The sequence below is a fragment of the Dysidea avara genome, chromosome 11 (assembly GCF_963678975.1).
Source record: "Dysidea avara chromosome 11, odDysAvar1.4, whole genome shotgun sequence".
Classification (NCBI taxonomy): domain Eukaryota; kingdom Metazoa; phylum Porifera; class Demospongiae; order Dictyoceratida; family Dysideidae; genus Dysidea; species Dysidea avara.
Genome location: NC_089282.1, coordinates 20,387,675 through 20,406,047, shown reverse-complemented (window position 1 = coordinate 20,406,047; position 18,373 = coordinate 20,387,675). Strand labels below are relative to the sequence as shown.

General features: G+C 39.1%; 2 protein-coding genes across 3 annotated transcripts; one reads left to right on the top strand and one right to left on the bottom strand.

Moving 5' to 3' along the window:
- Window positions 1-7: 7 nt before the first annotated feature.
- Window positions 8-6,190, top strand: LOC136238802 (ras-related protein Rab-1B-like). Its single transcript, XM_066029403.1, has 3 exons — window positions 8-110; window positions 520-702; window positions 5,621-6,190. Exons 2-3 carry the CDS (start codon window positions 529-531, stop codon window positions 6,083-6,085), a joined length of 639 nt encoding a protein of 212 aa, XP_065885475.1. The 5' UTR covers window positions 8-110; window positions 520-528; the 3' UTR covers window positions 6,086-6,190.
- A 10,697-nt stretch (window positions 6,191-16,887) lies between these two features.
- LOC136238800 (uncharacterized) lies at window positions 16,888-18,345 on the bottom strand. Of its 2 annotated transcripts, none has more exons than XM_066029398.1 (3): window positions 18,200-18,345; window positions 17,971-18,147; window positions 16,888-17,920 (listed from the first exon to the last, which is right to left on the bottom strand). In XM_066029398.1, exons 1-3 carry the CDS (start codon window positions 18,325-18,327, stop codon window positions 16,975-16,977), a joined length of 1,251 nt encoding a protein of 416 aa, XP_065885470.1. In that variant the 5' UTR covers window positions 18,328-18,345; the 3' UTR covers window positions 16,888-16,974. The 2 variants fall into 2 exon arrangements, with proteins under 2 accessions (XP_065885470.1, XP_065885471.1); XM_066029399.1 differs by having other exon boundaries at window positions 17,971-18,120.
- Between the last annotated feature and the right edge of the window lie 28 nt (window positions 18,346-18,373).

Genomic DNA, 18,373 nt, shown 5'->3' with positions numbered 1-18,373 from the left:
CTTACGACTAATTAAGCCAGTGAGAAATTCCTAACTTGTGCGCACGCGTACCAGAGCACGCGAGAAGAAAAATGGTAGATAGTGTTATACAGTTATAGATTCAGTAGAAGGTGAGTAGAGTGTACTTTAACAAAGGGTATAAGTTGTGCTATATTATCGTGTATGTGTTGTAGTGTATTTCTTACATGGTAACTTTATTGAACGCATTATCTGAAATAGCGTTCTGAAGCGCTAGGTCATTTTATCTCTAAGTTAATCCCCGCTTTGCTGCTTTATGCCTTTTCCAACTTACCTTCCTGGGTCAAACATTAGGCGTTTGCTATCGCTTTGTAGTGTACAAACAAGCCATTGTGGTGTATCCCTTGCAATAATAGTGATGAACATATGAACTAAGCAACCATCTCCCTAACGAAACACATTTAGATGTACGTCTACGAACTTTGGAATCCTATCTAGAACTTATAGCTGTATGGTCGTTCTGTTTTCAACATCTCTACATATGTATGATGTTTGTTATAGGAACCCTAAATGGAATCAGACTACGACTACTTGTTCAAGATAGTTCTGATCGGTGATGCTGGCGTGGGCAAGACAAGTATAGTTAGACGTTATTGTGACGGTGTCTTCACTTCAGCTGGTATTCCTACAATTGGTGTGGACTTCTGCATTAAAACCATCAAAATTGGTGGAGATTCAATCAAGGTACAATAGCTTTTCATTGATGTGCTGTGAAGCATTGTGGGGTAAGGAAGTGTCCAGCTGGAATTACAAGGAAATAGATAATTTGTGGGGGTTATACACTAGTTGAAAGTTCAGCTGTTTATTGCATAGGTCACTGATATTTTTTAAAGTCTGATATTGTCCTTTTCCATTCCTTTAAATTGTGGTTGAACATGTGACTTGGTTACTGCATAATCATTATTCTAATAATAGTATTCTCCATATTAGGACATCTTGTGTGTTGTGGAAAACAAGTATTGGTTGTGATTGATAAGAATGAGGTGGTACTTTTTGATCAGGCAATGAATATTTCATCATTCAAATTGTTCATTGTGGTATTGAGCAGATCTGGTGAAAATACCTCCTCATTTTATGGACCAAGGGGAATGTGACAGCCCACATAATTTTTTGATGGAATTACACAAGGACCTTATCGAACCCATCCAATGACTTTTGTATAGTAATCAATCGGCTTGTGCGACACTTTCAAGTGTGCATAGTACATTCGTAATATGTGAACTTGTACCCCCAGAGACTTAAACATAGCTAAGATGTACTTTTTTACTTCACGACCTCATTAATAAAGCTACCTCTTTATTGAGGCCATTGCTCCTACTAATGAGGTTTCGTTGTATTGTGATGTAATCCTTTGGCTTGTCAATTTATCAGTTGTCAGATTGATATGTTGAGAAATGTCTTACTGATATGAGGGTTGCTATGATGTCTGTATACTGAATGGCATTATAGCTAATATTTAGGTGGCCTGTTGGCAGTCAGGGATTCTGATAGTTAAGTTCCCATAGAATGTTGTTAGTGTAGAAACTGTTTTGTACTATAGCACATAAAGATGTGTATGGTCAAATTTGCAGCTAAACAATTTTAGATCTGCAAAAAAAATGAATGGGATGTGATATATAGACTGCAATCATGCATGTGTGCAAGCTCACACATGAGCACAGTATATATAATATACATGTTTGAGATTTTTTGCAGCCATATTGTAAATTGATGATGCAATACTTCAAAGTTTACTTTTTTTTCTTGTTTTAATAAATAACGTGATTGTGTGCTGTCTAACAATGTCATTAGCAGCTGAACTCTTCACTGAATTACAAGTGTGTTGTTATGGATATAATTATACAACGGCATAGGTATTTCTTGTTGGGCCATTGCTTTTTTAGAGTCACGAATGTGGCTGTGAGAGTGGGACGATCCCCTCAGTGTTAGGGTCGACAAGTTACCTACACTGTTTAGAGACCGAGGACACTGTGGGTGAGGCTACCTGTCAACCCATTCTAAGTAGTTTAGAAAATATTGTAGGTTAAGAAAGAGTGAGAGAAAGTGGCAAACTGTATCACGGTGCTAGCACTGATTGGGATTTATCCTTAACTTGAGTTGATCATGTCAGTGTCACTGCACTGGCATAACATTCTGGCATAACTAGTGCCAGTATCAAGTAGTTACTATGCTGGGCTAGAAAGAGGCTTGTCTTGTCTATAAAGTAAGCTTTTAAGAAGCAAATTGTGAGTGCTAGCATCACGATTTATCCTTCCAGTTTGTTGTGTCAGTGCCACACTGTGGCGGACATTGGTTTTGATGCCTAGCTGAATGCTAATGATGCCTGTCTTGTCCAGAAAGTAAGCTAACAGTAAGGACATTTTGTTTTTGGCTTTGCTGATTTTCATTTGATGAATGTAGTAAACAACCACCGGAGAGATCACAGGTTACTAACTATTTAGTAACCCCTCCACAGGTTTCTATTGGATTTAGTAACCTCAGACATCAAAGGAAATAAATTTTCCAAGTATAATTATTGTGAATAAACTCTTGCTGATAGAAACATACAATACAGTTATGCATTATATCTATTCTACATTGTTTGCTTACTGAGCAGACTTCTCTCAGGCTGGCTTATCAAGTTTCAGTACAGTTTCTGTATGTGTGTGTGTGTGGGGGGGGCACACACGCGTATACACACAGACTTATTAATCTTTCAAAATCATCAACTATCTTCCTTCTTAGCTGAAGTGATTTGTATTTTAACAAAAACAGGGTCAGAAAGGTATGTGATGAACCCGTGATATTGTGCCAGTTATCCCAGAGAATAGTACCTCTGTGGATAAGTGCATCGCGCAATGACACAGTTGTATAGGTGTGTATTTTATTATAACAATCCACTGTATGGTAGTGGCAACTGTGAATTGAGTTGCCATCCAGACTATGAAAAAGAATGCAGTGCAGGGCTTGAAAATGTTTGAAAATGATCTGACTAATGCTGTTATGTGGTTGGACATACTTAATAGTACTGTACAAAAACTCGCTAAGAGTGTTCAGATGTTAGCCATAAATGGTCGGAAAAAAGCAGATATCTGGTGATGATTTCAGACTCTGCAGTTTTGTACTTGTAGCAAAACTTTAGCCATCTGTTGAAACTCAAAACATATTAAACATAGAATGTTAATCTGTTTTATACATTACGAAAACTTGTAAATGGTTTGTATTACAATGAAGCAGTGATGAATGGGGAAACCCTACTGATGTTGATTTGTTTTGTGATAAAATGCCCTCTGTGCAGTCAAAGTATAAGTTAATCTAGTAGGGACCACAAAGGAGTAGGCGTGGCCCACGAAATAATATCACCCAAAAAAAAAACAGCCTCAATTTCCCCTAACGACGATCAGGCAGTATTGGTTAGGTGAAACTAAGCCCAAACAAGCTTTTAGATCGACCCGAAATGCTTTCAACAAGTTGCTATGGAATTTTTAAAAATAATTTATTTAACGGAATTTTCTACTGACTGAGTAAGTAACTGACTGACTGATGCCTTCAGACAAGCGTAACTCGATAACGGCTAAGGCTACGGGCTTGATTTTTTCACTGTTCGACGTCGCTTCATCCCGACAGGTGCCTTTTGGCATACCGCAGTACGTACAATGCATTCTTCATGGACTTACCAGTGTCCTCCTTTGTGTCCCATTCATCTTTGCCGACAGCGAAAAGTGTCAATTTGGCGATAGCACGTGATGGCTTCCCTTCACGTAACGGAAATCATCCGTATTTTTCATAGCGGCTATTTTGATAGCAGAGGTACTTGTCAGACAGTTCTTGATTCGTACTGTTGTGTAATGGGTTGAACACAGCCAACAACGAAGTGTAATGGATACTTCACTTTTCATATGATAATTGATATAACTGGGGTGCGCAGCATCATTTCTTTCGGAATGCGTCTCGGTGTGCAGAGGTGCTTTTTGAACAGTTCTTGATTCGAAAATGCTGCGTAACGGGTTGAATATAGCTGACAACGAAGCGTAATGGAGTGTCCTCCTTTGTGTCCCATTCATCTTTGCTGACAGCAAAAAGTGTCAATTTGGCGATAGCACGTGATGGCTTCCCTTCACGTAACAGAAATCGTCCGTATTTTTCATAGCGGCTATTTTGATAGCAGAGGTGCTTGTCAAACAGTTCTTGATTCGTACTGTTGTGTAATGGGTTGAACACAGCCAACAACGAAGCGTAATAGATACTTCACTTTTCATACGATAATTGATATAACTGGGGCGCACGGCATCATTTCTTTCGGAATACGTCTCGGTGTGCAGAGGTGCTTTTCGAACAGTTCTTGATTCGAAAATGCTGCGTAACGAATTGAATATAGCTGACAACGAAGCGTAATGGATACTTCACTCTTCAGATGATAATTGGGGCGCGCGGCACCATTTCAGATGCGGTATGTGTGGGTTCACCAGTCATAATAATTATTTACAAAAGAAGTTAACAAGCAAGTACGAAGAAAAATTTGGAATTTTCAACTAGAGTAGGGACTATAGCACATCGATAAAAAGTACTGAAACAAGCTGGAGTAGTGCACGATATCAAGAGTTAATACTCTTGACGATATTAAATCACAGTAAAACTATAAGAACTGTTATATCCCTACTGTGCATTTCCATTCTATCTGGGATATAACACTTCTTATTGTTTTACTGTGATTTAATATCGTCAAGAGTATTAACTCTTGATATCGTGCACTACTCCAGCTTGTTTCAGTACTTTTTATCGATGTGCTATGGTCCCTACTCTAGTTGAAAATTCCAAAGTTTTCTTTGTACTTGTAGTTAGAACAAGCCGACAAGGTTTCTATGCGGCCTCAATAAGGGTAGCTGAGCCCACATTGTCAGAGGGGTGCTAAATAGCGTAGAATCCGACATTGGTTCATTCTAGAAAATTTCTCTGAGCAAAGCAGGCAAAGAAAGATCGAGAGAAAGTGGCACTGTGGGTACTAGCATCGAGATTTACCCTTCCAGGTGTCAGTGCCACACCATAGTAGCTATACTATGCCTGGACGAGCACCAATGATGCTTGTCTAGTCCAGGTAGTAAGCTGTAACAAGTGGCTCATTTAGAAACTTTCTCTGAGCGAGTACAGAAAGAGTGAAAGAAAGTATCAAGATCCACTCTTTGAGTCTCGCTTCGAGTTGATAGTGTCAGCGCCACAACTTGTGGCACTAGTGCATTGGCCCAAATGATATGTGCCTTGTCCACAAAGTAAGCTAACAGTAAGGCTATTGTGTATTTGGCTTTGCTGATTTTCGTTTGATCAATGTAGTAAACAACCACAAGCTAGACCACAGGTTACTAACTAGTTAGTAACTCTGCCACAGGTTTCTATTGGATTTAGTACCCTCATTAAGCCTCTAGGCATCAAAGGAAATTATGCGTAAATTTTCTTAGATTCACATGTCGTAGATGTATGTGTGGCGGTAACTATATTGGTGACCCAAATTATGGCTGACGTTTTTCTTGCTTTATGAATTCTGAAAGGATAATCGGTATGTATAGTGTGTTGTGTGTGTACTTGGACACAACAGAAGTTGTATGTTGCTTATCATTCTATTATTTAGCTCCAGATATGGGACACAGCAGGGCAGGAAAGGTTTCGTACCATCACACAAAGTTACTATCGAAGTGCCGATGCCATTGTCATCGTGTTTGACATTGGGGTACACCAAACATTCAAAGATCTTCATGAGTGGCTGCATGAAGTAGAAAGATATGCTGGGAATGCTGTACACCGAATTGTTATTGGTAACAAAAGTGATCGCCAGGATAGGCAGGTGTCTACTGAGCTTGGGAATTCTTTTGCAAAAGATAATGGAATGCCGTATTTGGAGACATCGGCAAAGAATTCAAATAACATTGACGAGTTATTTATGCAATTAGCACAAACACTACGAGATACTCACACTGAACGAAGGCTCAAGCAACCATATGGCTCAGGAGGAGGTACTTCGTCCGATTTGCAAACTGTCAAACTTACTGGAAATACATCGACTAAAACAGAGGCGAAATCTGGCGGGTGTTGTTAATTGTGCTGTAGTTGTGTATAATAATCTTTTATGCATTAGTGAGTAAAGAATGGCATGAGTTGTTATACATCAGACTGTAACATTTCATTGTAATTCAGTAATTGAGGTATTTAAAAATAATTTATAAATTTCACACACACAAAATGGAAATACAAAAATATACAGTGTGTTTTTAACATAGTGCTGGAGGTGTAAAATCATTAGTACAAGTTGAACCTGTTGGAGTCTTGCTTGACTGGTCATTAAACAAGTTGGGGGAGTTGAGTGACTCGTTGAACAGGATGTGTGATGGAGTTACTAGTTTTGATGGAGTTGAAATGTGTTTTGGGGTACCACCAGCGAAGTCCACATTGTCTGAGGGGCTCTAAATAGCGTAGAAACTGATGTTGACCTATTCTAAGTGATTAGAAAATATCCTAGGTTAAGAAAGAGTAAGGGATCCTGAATTTGAGTTGATTGTGTTTGTCACTGCACTGGAATGACATTCCGGCATAACTGGAGCCAGTATCAAGTAGTTACTATGCCGGGCTAGAAAGAGGCTTGTCTTGTCCAGAAAATAAGCTATTAAGAAACAAATTGTGATTGCTAGCATTGAGATTTATCCTTCCAGTTTGTTGTCAGTGCCACACCGTGCCAGACATTGGTATTGATGCCTAGCTGAATGCTAATGATACCAGAGTGAGCTAACAGTAAGGACATTTGTTTTTGGCTTTTGTTGATTTTCGTTTGATGAATGTAGTAAACAACCACTAGTGAGATCACAGATTATCATTTAGTAACCCCTCCACAGGTTTCTATTGGATTTAGTAACCTCAGACATCAAAGGAAATAAATTTTCTAAGTTAATAGTTAGAACGAGCTAACAAGGTTTCTACACAATTTAGCGACCCAATGATGATGTGGGTGAGTGCTACCTACAAATTAATTACCAAGGCCTTAGGCCAAGGTAATTAGCCAAGCCCACATAGTCAGAGGGGCGTAGAAACCGATGTTGGCTCGTTCTAAGTAGTTTAGAAAATTTCTCTGAGTGAAGCAGGCAAAGAAAGATCGAGAGAAAGTAGCACTGTGGGTACTAGCATCAAGATTTACCCTTCCAGGTGTCAGTGCCGCTATACTATGCCTGGATGAGCTTGTCTAGTCCAGATAGTAAGCTGTAACAAGTGACAAAACGGCTGCTAGCATTGAGAGATACACTTCGAATTTATTAATTGTGTCAGCACCACACTAACATTGCAGCATGGTGTAGCTGTGGCTCATTCTAAGTAGTTTAGAAACTTTCTCTGGGCAGCAAGTACAGAAAGAGTGAAAGAAAGTAGCAAACTGTGGCTGTTGGTCTCAAGATCCACTCTTCGAGTTGATAGTGTCAGTGCCACACCACAACTTGTGGCACTAGTGTATTGGCCCAAATGATGTATGCCTTGTCCACAAAGTAGCTAACAGTAAGGCTATTGTGTATTTGGCATTGCCGATTTTTGTTTGATCAATGTAGTAAACAACCACAAGCTAGATCACAGGTTACTAACTAGTTAATAACTCTGCCACAGGTTTCTATACCCTCTATACAATTGTGTCATGCCACAGACCTACATGATGCACTTATCCACAGAGTTCCTATTCTCTGGGATAACTGGCACAATATCACGGACTCATTACATACTGGAAGGAAGATAGTTTCTCAAGATTAATAAGCTTGTGTGTATACACATGCATACACACCCCATCCATGCATGCACACACACAGAGAAATTGTACTAAACTTGATAAAGCCAGCCTGAGAGAAGCCTGCTCAGTAAGCAAGCAATGTAGAATAAATATAATGCATAACTGTATTGTATGTTTCTAACAGCAAGAGTTTATTCACAATAATTATACTTACAAAATTTATACATAATTTCCTTTGATGTCTAGATGTGTGTTTTATGACAATCCACTGTATGGTAGTGGAAACTATGAATTGAGTTGCCATGCAGACCTAGCTATGACAAGGAATGCAGTGTAGGGCTTGAAAATGTTTTGAAAATGATCTGACAAATGCTGTTGTGTGGTTGGACATACTCAATAGTACTATACAAAAACTCTTTAAGAGTGTTCAGATGTTAGCCAGAAAATGGTTGGGAAAAGGCAGATATCTGGTGATGATTTCAGGCTCTGCAGTGAAAACACTATTTGTACTTGTAGCAAAACTTTAGCCATCTGTTGAAACTCAAAACATATTAAACATAGAATGTTAATCTGTTTTATACATTACGAAAACATGTAAATGGTTTGTATTACAATGAAGCAGTGATGAATGTGGAAACCCTACTGATGTAGATTTGTTTTGTGATAAAATGCAGTCAATGCATAAGTTATAGTTAGAACAAGCCAACAAGGTTTCTATGTGGCCTTGGTAATTAATTGGGGTAGCTGAGCCCACATTGTCAGAAGAATGGTAAATAGCATAGAAACCGACATTGGCTATTGTAAGTAGTTTAGAAAATTTCTCTGAGTGAAGCAGACAAAGAAAGGTTGAGAGAAAGTGGCACTGTGGGTACTAGCATCAAGATTTACCCTTCCAGGTGTCAGTGCCACACCATAATAGCTACAAGTACATGGAATTTTCAACTAGAGTAGGGACCATAGCACATCGATAAAAAGTACTGAAACAAGTTGGAGTAGTCCATGATATTAAATGTAAAACAATAAGAAGTGTTATATCCCTACTGTGCTCAAGATACCATAACGGAAATGCACAGTAGGGATATAATACTTATTATTTTACTATCATGGACTACTCCAACTTGTTTCAGTACTTTTTATCGATGTGCTATGGTCCCTACTCTAGTTGAAAATTCCAAACTTTTTTTGTGTACTTGTTTGTTAACTTTTTTTGTAAATAATTTTATTATGACTGGTGAACCCACGCATACCGCATCACCGTGCACCCCAGCTATATCAATTATCGTGTGAAAAGTGAAGTATCCATTATGCTTCGTTGTCAGCTATGTTCAACCCATTACACAGCATTTTGAATCAAGAACTGTTCGAAAAGCACCTCCACAATCCACGCATACCAAAAGAAAGAAATTGTGCCACGCGCCCCAATCATATTAATTATCGTCTGAAAAGTGAAGTATCCATTACGCTCTATGTTCAATCCATTACACAACAGTACGAATCAAGAACTGTTTGAAAAGCACCTCTGCATATCAAAATAGCCACGATGAAAAATATGGACGATTTCTGTTTCGAAGGGAAGCCATCACGTGCTCACGCCAAATCGACACCTTTCTCTGTCAGCAAAGATGAATGGGACACAAAGGAGGACACTGGTAAGTCCATGAAGAATGCATTGTACGTACTGTGGTATGCCAAAAGGCACCTGTCGGGCTGAAGCGACATCGAACAGTGAAAAAATCAAGCCCGTAGCCTTAGCCGTTATCGAGTTACGCTTGTCTGAAAGCATCAGTCAGTCAGTCAGTAACTCAGTCAGTCAGTTACTCAGTCAGTCAGTAACTCAGTCAGTCAGTTACTCAGTCAGTCAGTAGAAAATTCTGTTGAATAAAAAAAATTAAAATTCCGTAGCAACTTGTTGAAAGTGTTTCAGGTTGATCTGAAAGCTTGTTTGGGCTTAGTTTTACCTCATCAATACTGCCTCATCATCATAACGGAAAATTGTGGCTGATTTTTGGGTGATATTATTTTGTGGGCCACGCCTACTCCTTTGTGGTCCCTAATATACAGTTATTATCATACTATATGATACTATGCCTGGATGAGCACCAATCACGCTTGTCTAGTCCAGATAGTAAGGTGTAACAAGTGGCTCGTTATAAGTAGTTTAGAAATTTTTCTCTGAGCGAGTACAGAAAGAGTGAAAGAAAGTAGCAAACTGTGGCTGTTGGTATCAAGATCCACTCTTTGAGTCTTGCTTCCAGTTGATAGTGTCAGCGCCACAACTTGTGGCACTAGTGCATACTTGGCCCAAATGATGTGTGCCTTGTCCAGAAAGTAAGCTAACAGTAAGGCTATTGTGTATTTGGCTTTGCCGATTTTCGTTTGATCAATGTAGTAAACAACCATGAGCTAGACCACAGGTTACTACTTCTGCCACAGGTTTCTGTTGGATTCAGTACCCTCATAAGCCTCTAGACATCAAAGGAAATTATGCATAAATTTTCTTAGATTCCACATGTTGTAGATGTATGTGTGGTGGTAACTATATTGGTGACCCAAATTCCTTTATGAATTCTGAAAGGATAATCGGTATGTACAGTGTGTTGTGTGTGTACTTGGACACAACAGAAGTTGTATGTTGCTTATCATTTTATTATTTAGCTCCAGATATGGGACACAGCAGGGCAGGAAAGGTTTCGTACCATCACACAAAGTTACTATCGAAGTGCCGATGCCATTGTCATCGTGTTTGACATTGGGGTACAAGAGACATTCAAAAGTCTTCATGAGTGGCTGCATGAAGTGGAAAGATATGCTGGGAATGCTGTACACCGAATTGTTATTGGTAACAAAAGTGATCGCCAGGACAGAGAGGTACCTACTGAGTATGGGAATTCTTTTGCAAAAGATAATGGAATGCCGTATTTGGAGACATCGGCAAAGAATTCGAATAACATTGACGAGTTATTTTTGCAATTAGCACAAACACTACGAGATACTCACACTGAACGAAGGCTCAAGCAACCATATGGCTCAGGAGGAGGTACTTCATCCAATTTACAAACTGTCAAACTTACTGGAAATACGTCGACTAAAACAGAGGCGAAATCTGGCGGGTGCTGTTAATTGTGCTGTAGTTGTGTATACTAATCTTTTATTCATTAGTGAGTAAAGAATGGCATGAGTTGTTATACATCAGACTGTAACATTTCATTGTAATTCAGTAATTGAGGTATTTAAAAATAATTTATAAATTTCACACGACAAAATGGAAATATAGAAATATATAGTACGTTGTTAACATAGTGCTGGAGATGTAAAATCATTAGTACAAGTTGAACCTGTTGGAGTCTTGCTTGACTGGTCATTAAACAAGTTTGGGGAGTTGAGAGACTCATTGAGCAGGATGCGTGATGGAGTTACTAGTTTTGATGGAGTTACTAGTTTTGATGGAGTTGAAATGTGTTTTGGGGTACCGCCAACGAAGTCCACATTGTCTGAGGGACTTTAAATAGCGTAGAAACTGATGTTGACCCATTCTAAGTGATTTAGAAAATATCTTAGGTTAAGAAAGAGTATAGGATCCTTAATTTGAGTTGATTGTGTCTGTCACTGCACTGGCATGACCAAATGATTTGTATTACAATGAAGCAGTGATGAATGGGGAAACCCTACTGATGTAGATTTGTTTTGTGATAAAATGCAGTCAATGCATAAGTTATAGTTAGAACAAGCCAACAAGGTTTCTATGTGGCCTTGGTAATTAATTGGGGTAGCTGAGCCCACATTGTCAGAAGAATGGTAAATAGCATAGAAACCGACATTGGCTTATTCTAAGTAGTTTAGAGAATTTCTCTGAGTGAAGCAGACAAAGAAAGGTTGAGAGAAAGTAGCACTGTGGGTACTAGCATCGAGATTTACCCTTCCAGGTGTTAGTGCCACACCATAGTAGCTATACTATGCCTGGATGAGCACCAATGATGCTTGTCTAGTCCAGATAGTAACAAGTGGTTCGTTCTAAGTAGTTTAGAAACTTGAGTACAGAAAGAGTGAAAGTAAGTAACAAACTGTGGCTGTTGGTAACAAGATCCACTCTTCGAGTCTCACTTCGAGTTGATAGTGTCAGCGCCACAACTTGTGGCACTAGTGCATACATTGGCCCAAATGATGTGTGCCTTGTCCACAAAGTAAGCTAACAGTAAGGCTGTTGTGTATTTGGCTTTGCCGATTTTCGTTTGATCAATGTAGTAAACAACCATGAGCTAGACTACAGGTTACTAACTAGTTAGTAACTCTGCCACAGGTTTCTATTGGATTTAGTACCCTCATTAAGCCTCTAGGCATCAAAGGAAATTATGCATAAATTTTCTTAGATTCCACATGTCATAGATGTATGTGTGGCGGTAACTATATTGGTGACCCAAATTATGGCTGACGTTTTTCTTCCTTTATGAATTCTGAAAGGATAATCGGTATGTATAGTGTGTTGTGTGTGTACTTGGACACAACAGAAGTTGTATGTTGCTTATCATTGTATTATTTAGCTCCAGATATGGAACACAGCAGGGCAGGAAAGGTTTCGTACCATCACACAAAGTTACTATCGAAGTGCCGATGCCATTGTCATCGTGTTTGACATTGGGGTACAACAGACATTCAGAGATCTTCCTGAGTGGCTGCATGAAGTGGAAAGATATGCTGGGAATGCTGTACACCGAATTGTTATTGGTAACAAAAGTGATCGCCAGGACAGAGAGGTATCTACTGAGCTTGGGAATTCTTTTGCAACAGAAAATGGAATGCCGTATTTGGAGACATCGGCAAAGAATTCAAATAACATTGACAAGTTATTTATGCAATTAGCACAAATACTACGAGATACTCACACTGAACGAAGGCTCAAGCAACCATATGGCTCAGGAGGAGGTACTTCATCCGATTTGCAAACTGTCAAACTTACTGGAAATACATCGACTAAAACAGAGGCGAAATCCGGCGGGTGTTGTTAATTGTGCTTAGTTGTGTATAATAATCTTTTATGCATTAGTGAGTAAAGAATGGCATGAGTTGTTATACATCAGACTGTAACATTTCATTGTAATTCAGTAATTGAGGTATTTAAAAATAATTTATAAATTTCACACAGCAAAATGGAAATACAAAAATATACAGCGTGTTTTTAACATAGTGCTGGAGATGTAAAATCATTAGTACAAGTTGAACCTGTTGGAGTCTTGCTTGACTGGTCATTAAACAAGTTGGGGAGTTGAGAGACTCGTTGAACAGGATGTGTGATGGAGTTACTAGTTTTGATGGAGTTGAAATGTGTTTTGGGGTACCACCAGCGAAGTCCACAAAGTCCACATTGTCTGAGGGGCTCTAAATAGTGTAGAAACTGATGTTGACCTATTCTAAGTGATTTAGAAAATATCCTAGGTTAAGAAAGAGTAAGGGATCCTTAATTTGAGTTGATTGTGTCAGTGTCACTGCACTGGCGTGATATTCCGGCATAACTGGTGCCAGTATCAAGTAGTTACTATGCCGGGCTAGAAAGATGCTTGTCTTGTCCAGAAAATAAGCTATTAAGAAACAAATTGTGATTGCTAGCATTGAGATTTATCCTTCCAGTTTGTTGTGTCAGTGCCACACTGTGCCAGACATTGGTATTGATGCCTAGGTGAATGCTAATGATGCCTGTCTTGTCCAGAAAGTGAGCTAACAGTAAGGACATTTGTTTTTGGCTTTTGTTGATTTTCGTTTGATGAATGTAGTAAACAACCACTAGTGAGATCACAGATTATCATTTAGTAACCCCTCCACAGGTTTCTATTGGATTTAATAACCTCAGACATCAAAGGAAATAAATTTTCTAAGTTAATAGTTAGAACGAGCCAACAAGGTTTCTACACAATTTAGCGACCCAATGATGATGTGGGTGAGTGCTACCTACAAAAATTAATTACCAAGGCCTCAGGCCAAGGTAATTAGCCAAGCCCACATAGTCGGAGGGGCGTAGAAACCGATGTTGGCTCGCTCTAAGTAGTTTAGAAAATTTCTCTGAATGAAGCAGGCAAAGAAAGATCGAGAGAAAGTGGCACTGTGGGTACTAGCATCAAGATTTACCCTTCCAGGTGTCAGTGCCGCTATACTATGCCTGGATGAGTCCAGATAGTAAGCTGTAACAAGTGGCAAAACGGCTGCTAGCATTGAGAGATACACTTCGAGTTTATTAATTGTGTCAGCACCACACTAACATTGCAGCATGGTGTAGCTGTGGCTCATTCTAAGTAGTTTAGAAACTTTCTGTGGGCAGCAAGTACAGAAAGAGTGAAAGAAAGTAGTAAACTGTGGCTGTTGGTCTCAAGATCCACTCTTCGAGTTGATAGTGTCAGTGCCACACCACAGCTTGTGGCACTAATGATGTGTGCCTTGTCCACAAAGTAGCTAACAGTAAGGCTATTGTGTATTTGGCATTGCCGATTTTCGTTTGATCAATGTAGTAAACAACCACAAGCTACATCACAGGTTACTAACTAGTGCCACAGGTTTCTATACCCTCATTAAACCTCTATACATTTGTGTCATGCCACAGACCTACATGATGCACTTATCCACAGAGGTCCTATTCTCTGGGATAACTGGCACAATATCATGGGTTCATTACATACTGGAAGTAGTTTCTCAAGATTAATAAGCTTGTGTGTATACACATGCGTACACACCCCATCCATGCATGCACACACACAGAGAAATTGTACTGAAACTTGATAAAGCCAGCCTGAGAGAAGCCTGCTCAGTAAGCAAACAATGTAGAATAAATATAATGCATAACTGTATTGTATGTTTCTATCAGCAAGAGTTTATTCACAATAATTATACTTAGAAAATTTATGCATAATTTCCTTTGATGTCTAGATGTGTGTTTTATTATAACAATCCACTGTATGGTAGTGGCAACTGTGAATTGAGTTGCCATCCAGACCTAGCTATGACAAGGAATGCAGTGCAGGGCTTGAAAATGTTTTGGAAATGATCTAACAAATGCTGTTATGTGGTTGGACATACTCAATAGTACTGTACAAAAACTCTTTAAGGGTGCTAGCGGGTTTCAGGCTCTGCAGTGAAAACACTATTTGTACTTGTAGCAAAACTTTAACCATCTGTTGAAACTCAAAACATATTAGACATAGAATGTTAATCTGTTTTATGCATTACGAAAACTTGTAAATGGTTTGTATTACAATGAAGCAGTGATGAATGGGGAAACCCTACTGACGTAGATTTGTTTTGTGATAAAATGCAGTCAAAGCATAAGTTATAGCAAGAGTTCATAATATATATACTAAGGAGAGTATCCTACTCTCATATACCCCTGTAGAAAGGCGTATCGTGAAGTTATGACGTAACACTTTTGAGTTCGCCTGTTTTTCTTTGTATAATTAATGATGTCATTAGTTGAACACGGCATCGATTGAATGCGTGCCTACCAATGTCGCTAGCAACCAAATTAACTCCAGCTCTAAGCGTTTCTCACCCAACTACAATCGTTCCTTCATGGATTAAGACCTCTTCGTAGGCGTTTCTTACTAGGCCATTCGCGAATACGGCTATCCTGAGCGTCACAAGTGTGAAACGGTGCTAACGATTCTTGCACTTTTACGGCTTCATGTACGTCACAAACCACAACATCTTGTCATTACTTCACGATACGCCTTTCTACAGGGGTATATGAGAGTAGGATACTCTCCTTAGTATATATATTATGAACTCTTGGTTATAGTTAGAACAAGCCAACAAGGTTTCTATGCGGCCTTGGTAATTAATTGGGGTAGCCGAGCCCACATTGTCACAAGAATGCCAAATAGCATAGAAACCGACATTGGCTCATTCTAAGTAGTTTAGAAAATTTCTCTGAGTGAAGCAGACTAAGAAAGGTTGAGAGAAAGTGGCACTGTGGGTACTAGCATCAAGATTTACCCTTCCAGGTGTTAGTGCCACACCATAGTAGCTATACTATGCCTGGATGAGCACCAATGACACTTCTCTAGTCCAGATAGTAAGCTATAACAAGTGGCTCGTTGTAAGTAGTTTAGAAACTTTCTCTGAGCGAGTACAGAAAGAGTGAAAGAAAGTAGCAAACTGTGACTGTTGGTATCAAGATCCACTCTTCGAGTTGATAGTGTCAGCGCCATAACTTGCGGCACTAGCCAAATGATGTGTGCCTTGTCCACAATGTAAGCTAACAGTAATGCTATTGTGTATTTGGCTTTGCTGATTCGTTTGATCAATGTAGTAAACAACCACAAGCTAGATCACAAGTTACTAACTAGTTAGTAACTCTGCCACAGGTTTCTATTGGATTTAGTACCCTCATTAAGCCTCTAGACATCAAAGGAAGTTATGCATAAATTTTCTAATATGTGTTTAGATTCCACATGTTGTAGATGTATGTGTGGCGGTAACTATATTGGTGACCCAAATTATGGCTGACGTTTTTCTTCCTTTATGAATTCTGAAAGGATAATCGGTATGTATAGTGTGTTGTGTGTGTATTTGGACACAACAGAAGTTTTATGTTGCTTATCATTCTATTATTTAGCTCCAGATATGGGACACAGCAGGGCAGGAAAGGTTTCGTACCATCACACAAAGTTACTATCGAAGTGCCGATGCCATTGTCATCGTGTTTGACATTGGGGTACAACAGACATTCAGAGATCTTCCTGAGTGGCTGAATGAAGTGGAAAGATATGCTGGGAATGCTGTACACCGAATTGTTATTGGTAACAAAAGTGATCGCCAGGACAGAGATGTATCTACTGAGCTTGGGAATTCTTTTGCAAAAGAAAATGGAATGCCGTATTTGGAGACATCGGCAAAGAATTCAAATAACATTGATGAGTTATTTATGCAATTAGCACAAACACTACGAGATACTCATGCTGAACGAAGGCTCAAGCAACCATATGGCTCAGGAGGAGGTACTTCATCCAATTTACAAACTGTAAAACTTACTGGAAATACGTCGACTAAAACAGAGGCGAAATCCGGCGGGTGTTGTTAATTGTGCTGTAGTTGTGTATAATAATCTTTTATGCATTAGTGAGTAAAGAATGGCATGAGTTGTTATACATCAGACTGTAACATTTCATTGCAATTCAGTAATTGAGGTATTTAAAAATAATTTATAAATTTCACACAGCAAAATGGAAATACAGAAATATACAGGGTTGTTAACATAGTGCTGGAGATGTAAAATCGTTAGTACAAGTTGAACCTGTTGGAGTATTGCTTGACTGGTCACTAAATAAGTTGGGGGAGTTGAGGGACTCGTTGAACAAGATGCGTGTCGGAGATACCAGTTTTGATGGAGTTGAAATATGTTTTGGGGTACCACCATTGTTCAACGGCTTAATACCACTAGCAAACAAATCAGGCGAGTACCCATCACTTCTAGATGGTGCAATATTAGCTGTAGATGGAGTCCCTATATTTTTACCAATGCCTTGTAAAGCACACTCATACTGGGTTGGCATACAGAAGTTTTCCATAAATGAGTCACTGTATGTTTCTTCACATATAGTATCAGTTGAATTTTCTGGGTCACTTTCTGTATTCCAGAAATCATTTTTTGACTCTTCTAGGTAGCTAACTACATCTTGTATAATATCTTCATCAATTATGGGCATGTCTTGTGTTGCCTCCCATATCCAATACACTGAGTCAATGAGGTCATTTTGACTGATCAATTGACTGGTCAACTTGCAGTCTTGATCCAGTGAAACTAGATGTATCCCTTGTGAGACTGAATCGCTTAGCCATGACCCAAACAGATAAGAAGTATTGTGGGTCAATTGTCCATTTCTAGTAGCACTAACATTCAATTTAACATTATTTATAGCTGTCTGAAATAATTTAGCTTCTAAAATATTCAGGACAGATCTGAAGTCTTTAGTGTCCATTAAACTGAAGTTGGTAGCAATCAAATTGTGCTCACTAGTGGCAACCCTGTTGGCTAGGATAGTTCTAAAAGAGATCAATCCTCTTGGAATGTTCTTAGTTAGATGGACATTAAATTTGAATTTAAATCTTTGCCCAACAAACGTGGCTACAACTGAATCACAAAAACACTGACAAACAGCTTCATAGGAAGTCTGTATGGAAAACTCCTTTAGAATGCTTGAAGAAATACACTTAAAACATTATAAATACGTTAAATACAAACATACCTATGCAATTTACTTGCAGTAGCTCCGAATAACTTGTCCCAGCCATTGCCAAATGCTGTCACGTGAGCTGCAGAACTTTGATCGCTTACCAACAGCACCAAGCAATATCGATAATAGACATCGTTCTCCACTCTTTTATCATTGCACCGTCTACACCAATACAGGACAGGCTGTTGACTGAAAGGAGATGATCACGCAGGGGGAATTACCAATGACAGATTATATCTACCTTGTTTGGGTTCCATCTTGTAAAATCGTCAGTTTACCTGTGCACAAATCACACGCCGGGTAATACACTAAACGGCGACTAATGCTTGTTATCACCCCGTCCAGCTCAACACGCGTTAAGACGCTCATTTTCAAAATTTGTGACGTCTCAAATCTCGCGCCACAATCCTTTATC

Excerpts from the sequence above, each read along its gene's own strand:
- LOC136238800 (XM_066029398.1), bottom strand. The coding sequence starts at position 18,327 with ATGAGCGTCTTAACGCGTGTTGAGCTGGACGGGGTGATAACAAGCATT. Across the intron at positions 18,148-18,199 it reads CAAGATGGAACCCAAACAAG|TCAACAGCCTGTCCTGTATT; the intron begins GTAGATATAATC and ends ATCTCCTTTCAG. Across the intron at positions 17,921-17,970 it reads ACTGCAAGTAAATTGCATAG|CATTCTAAAGGAGTTTTCCA; the intron begins GTATGTTTGTAT and ends TATTTCTTCAAG.
- LOC136238802 (XM_066029403.1), top strand. The coding sequence starts at position 529 with ATGGAATCAGACTACGACTACTTGTTCAAGATAGTTCTGATCGGTGAT. Across the intron at positions 703-5,620 it reads TTGGTGGAGATTCAATCAAG|CTCCAGATATGGGACACAGC; the intron begins GTACAATAGCTT and ends TCTATTATTTAG.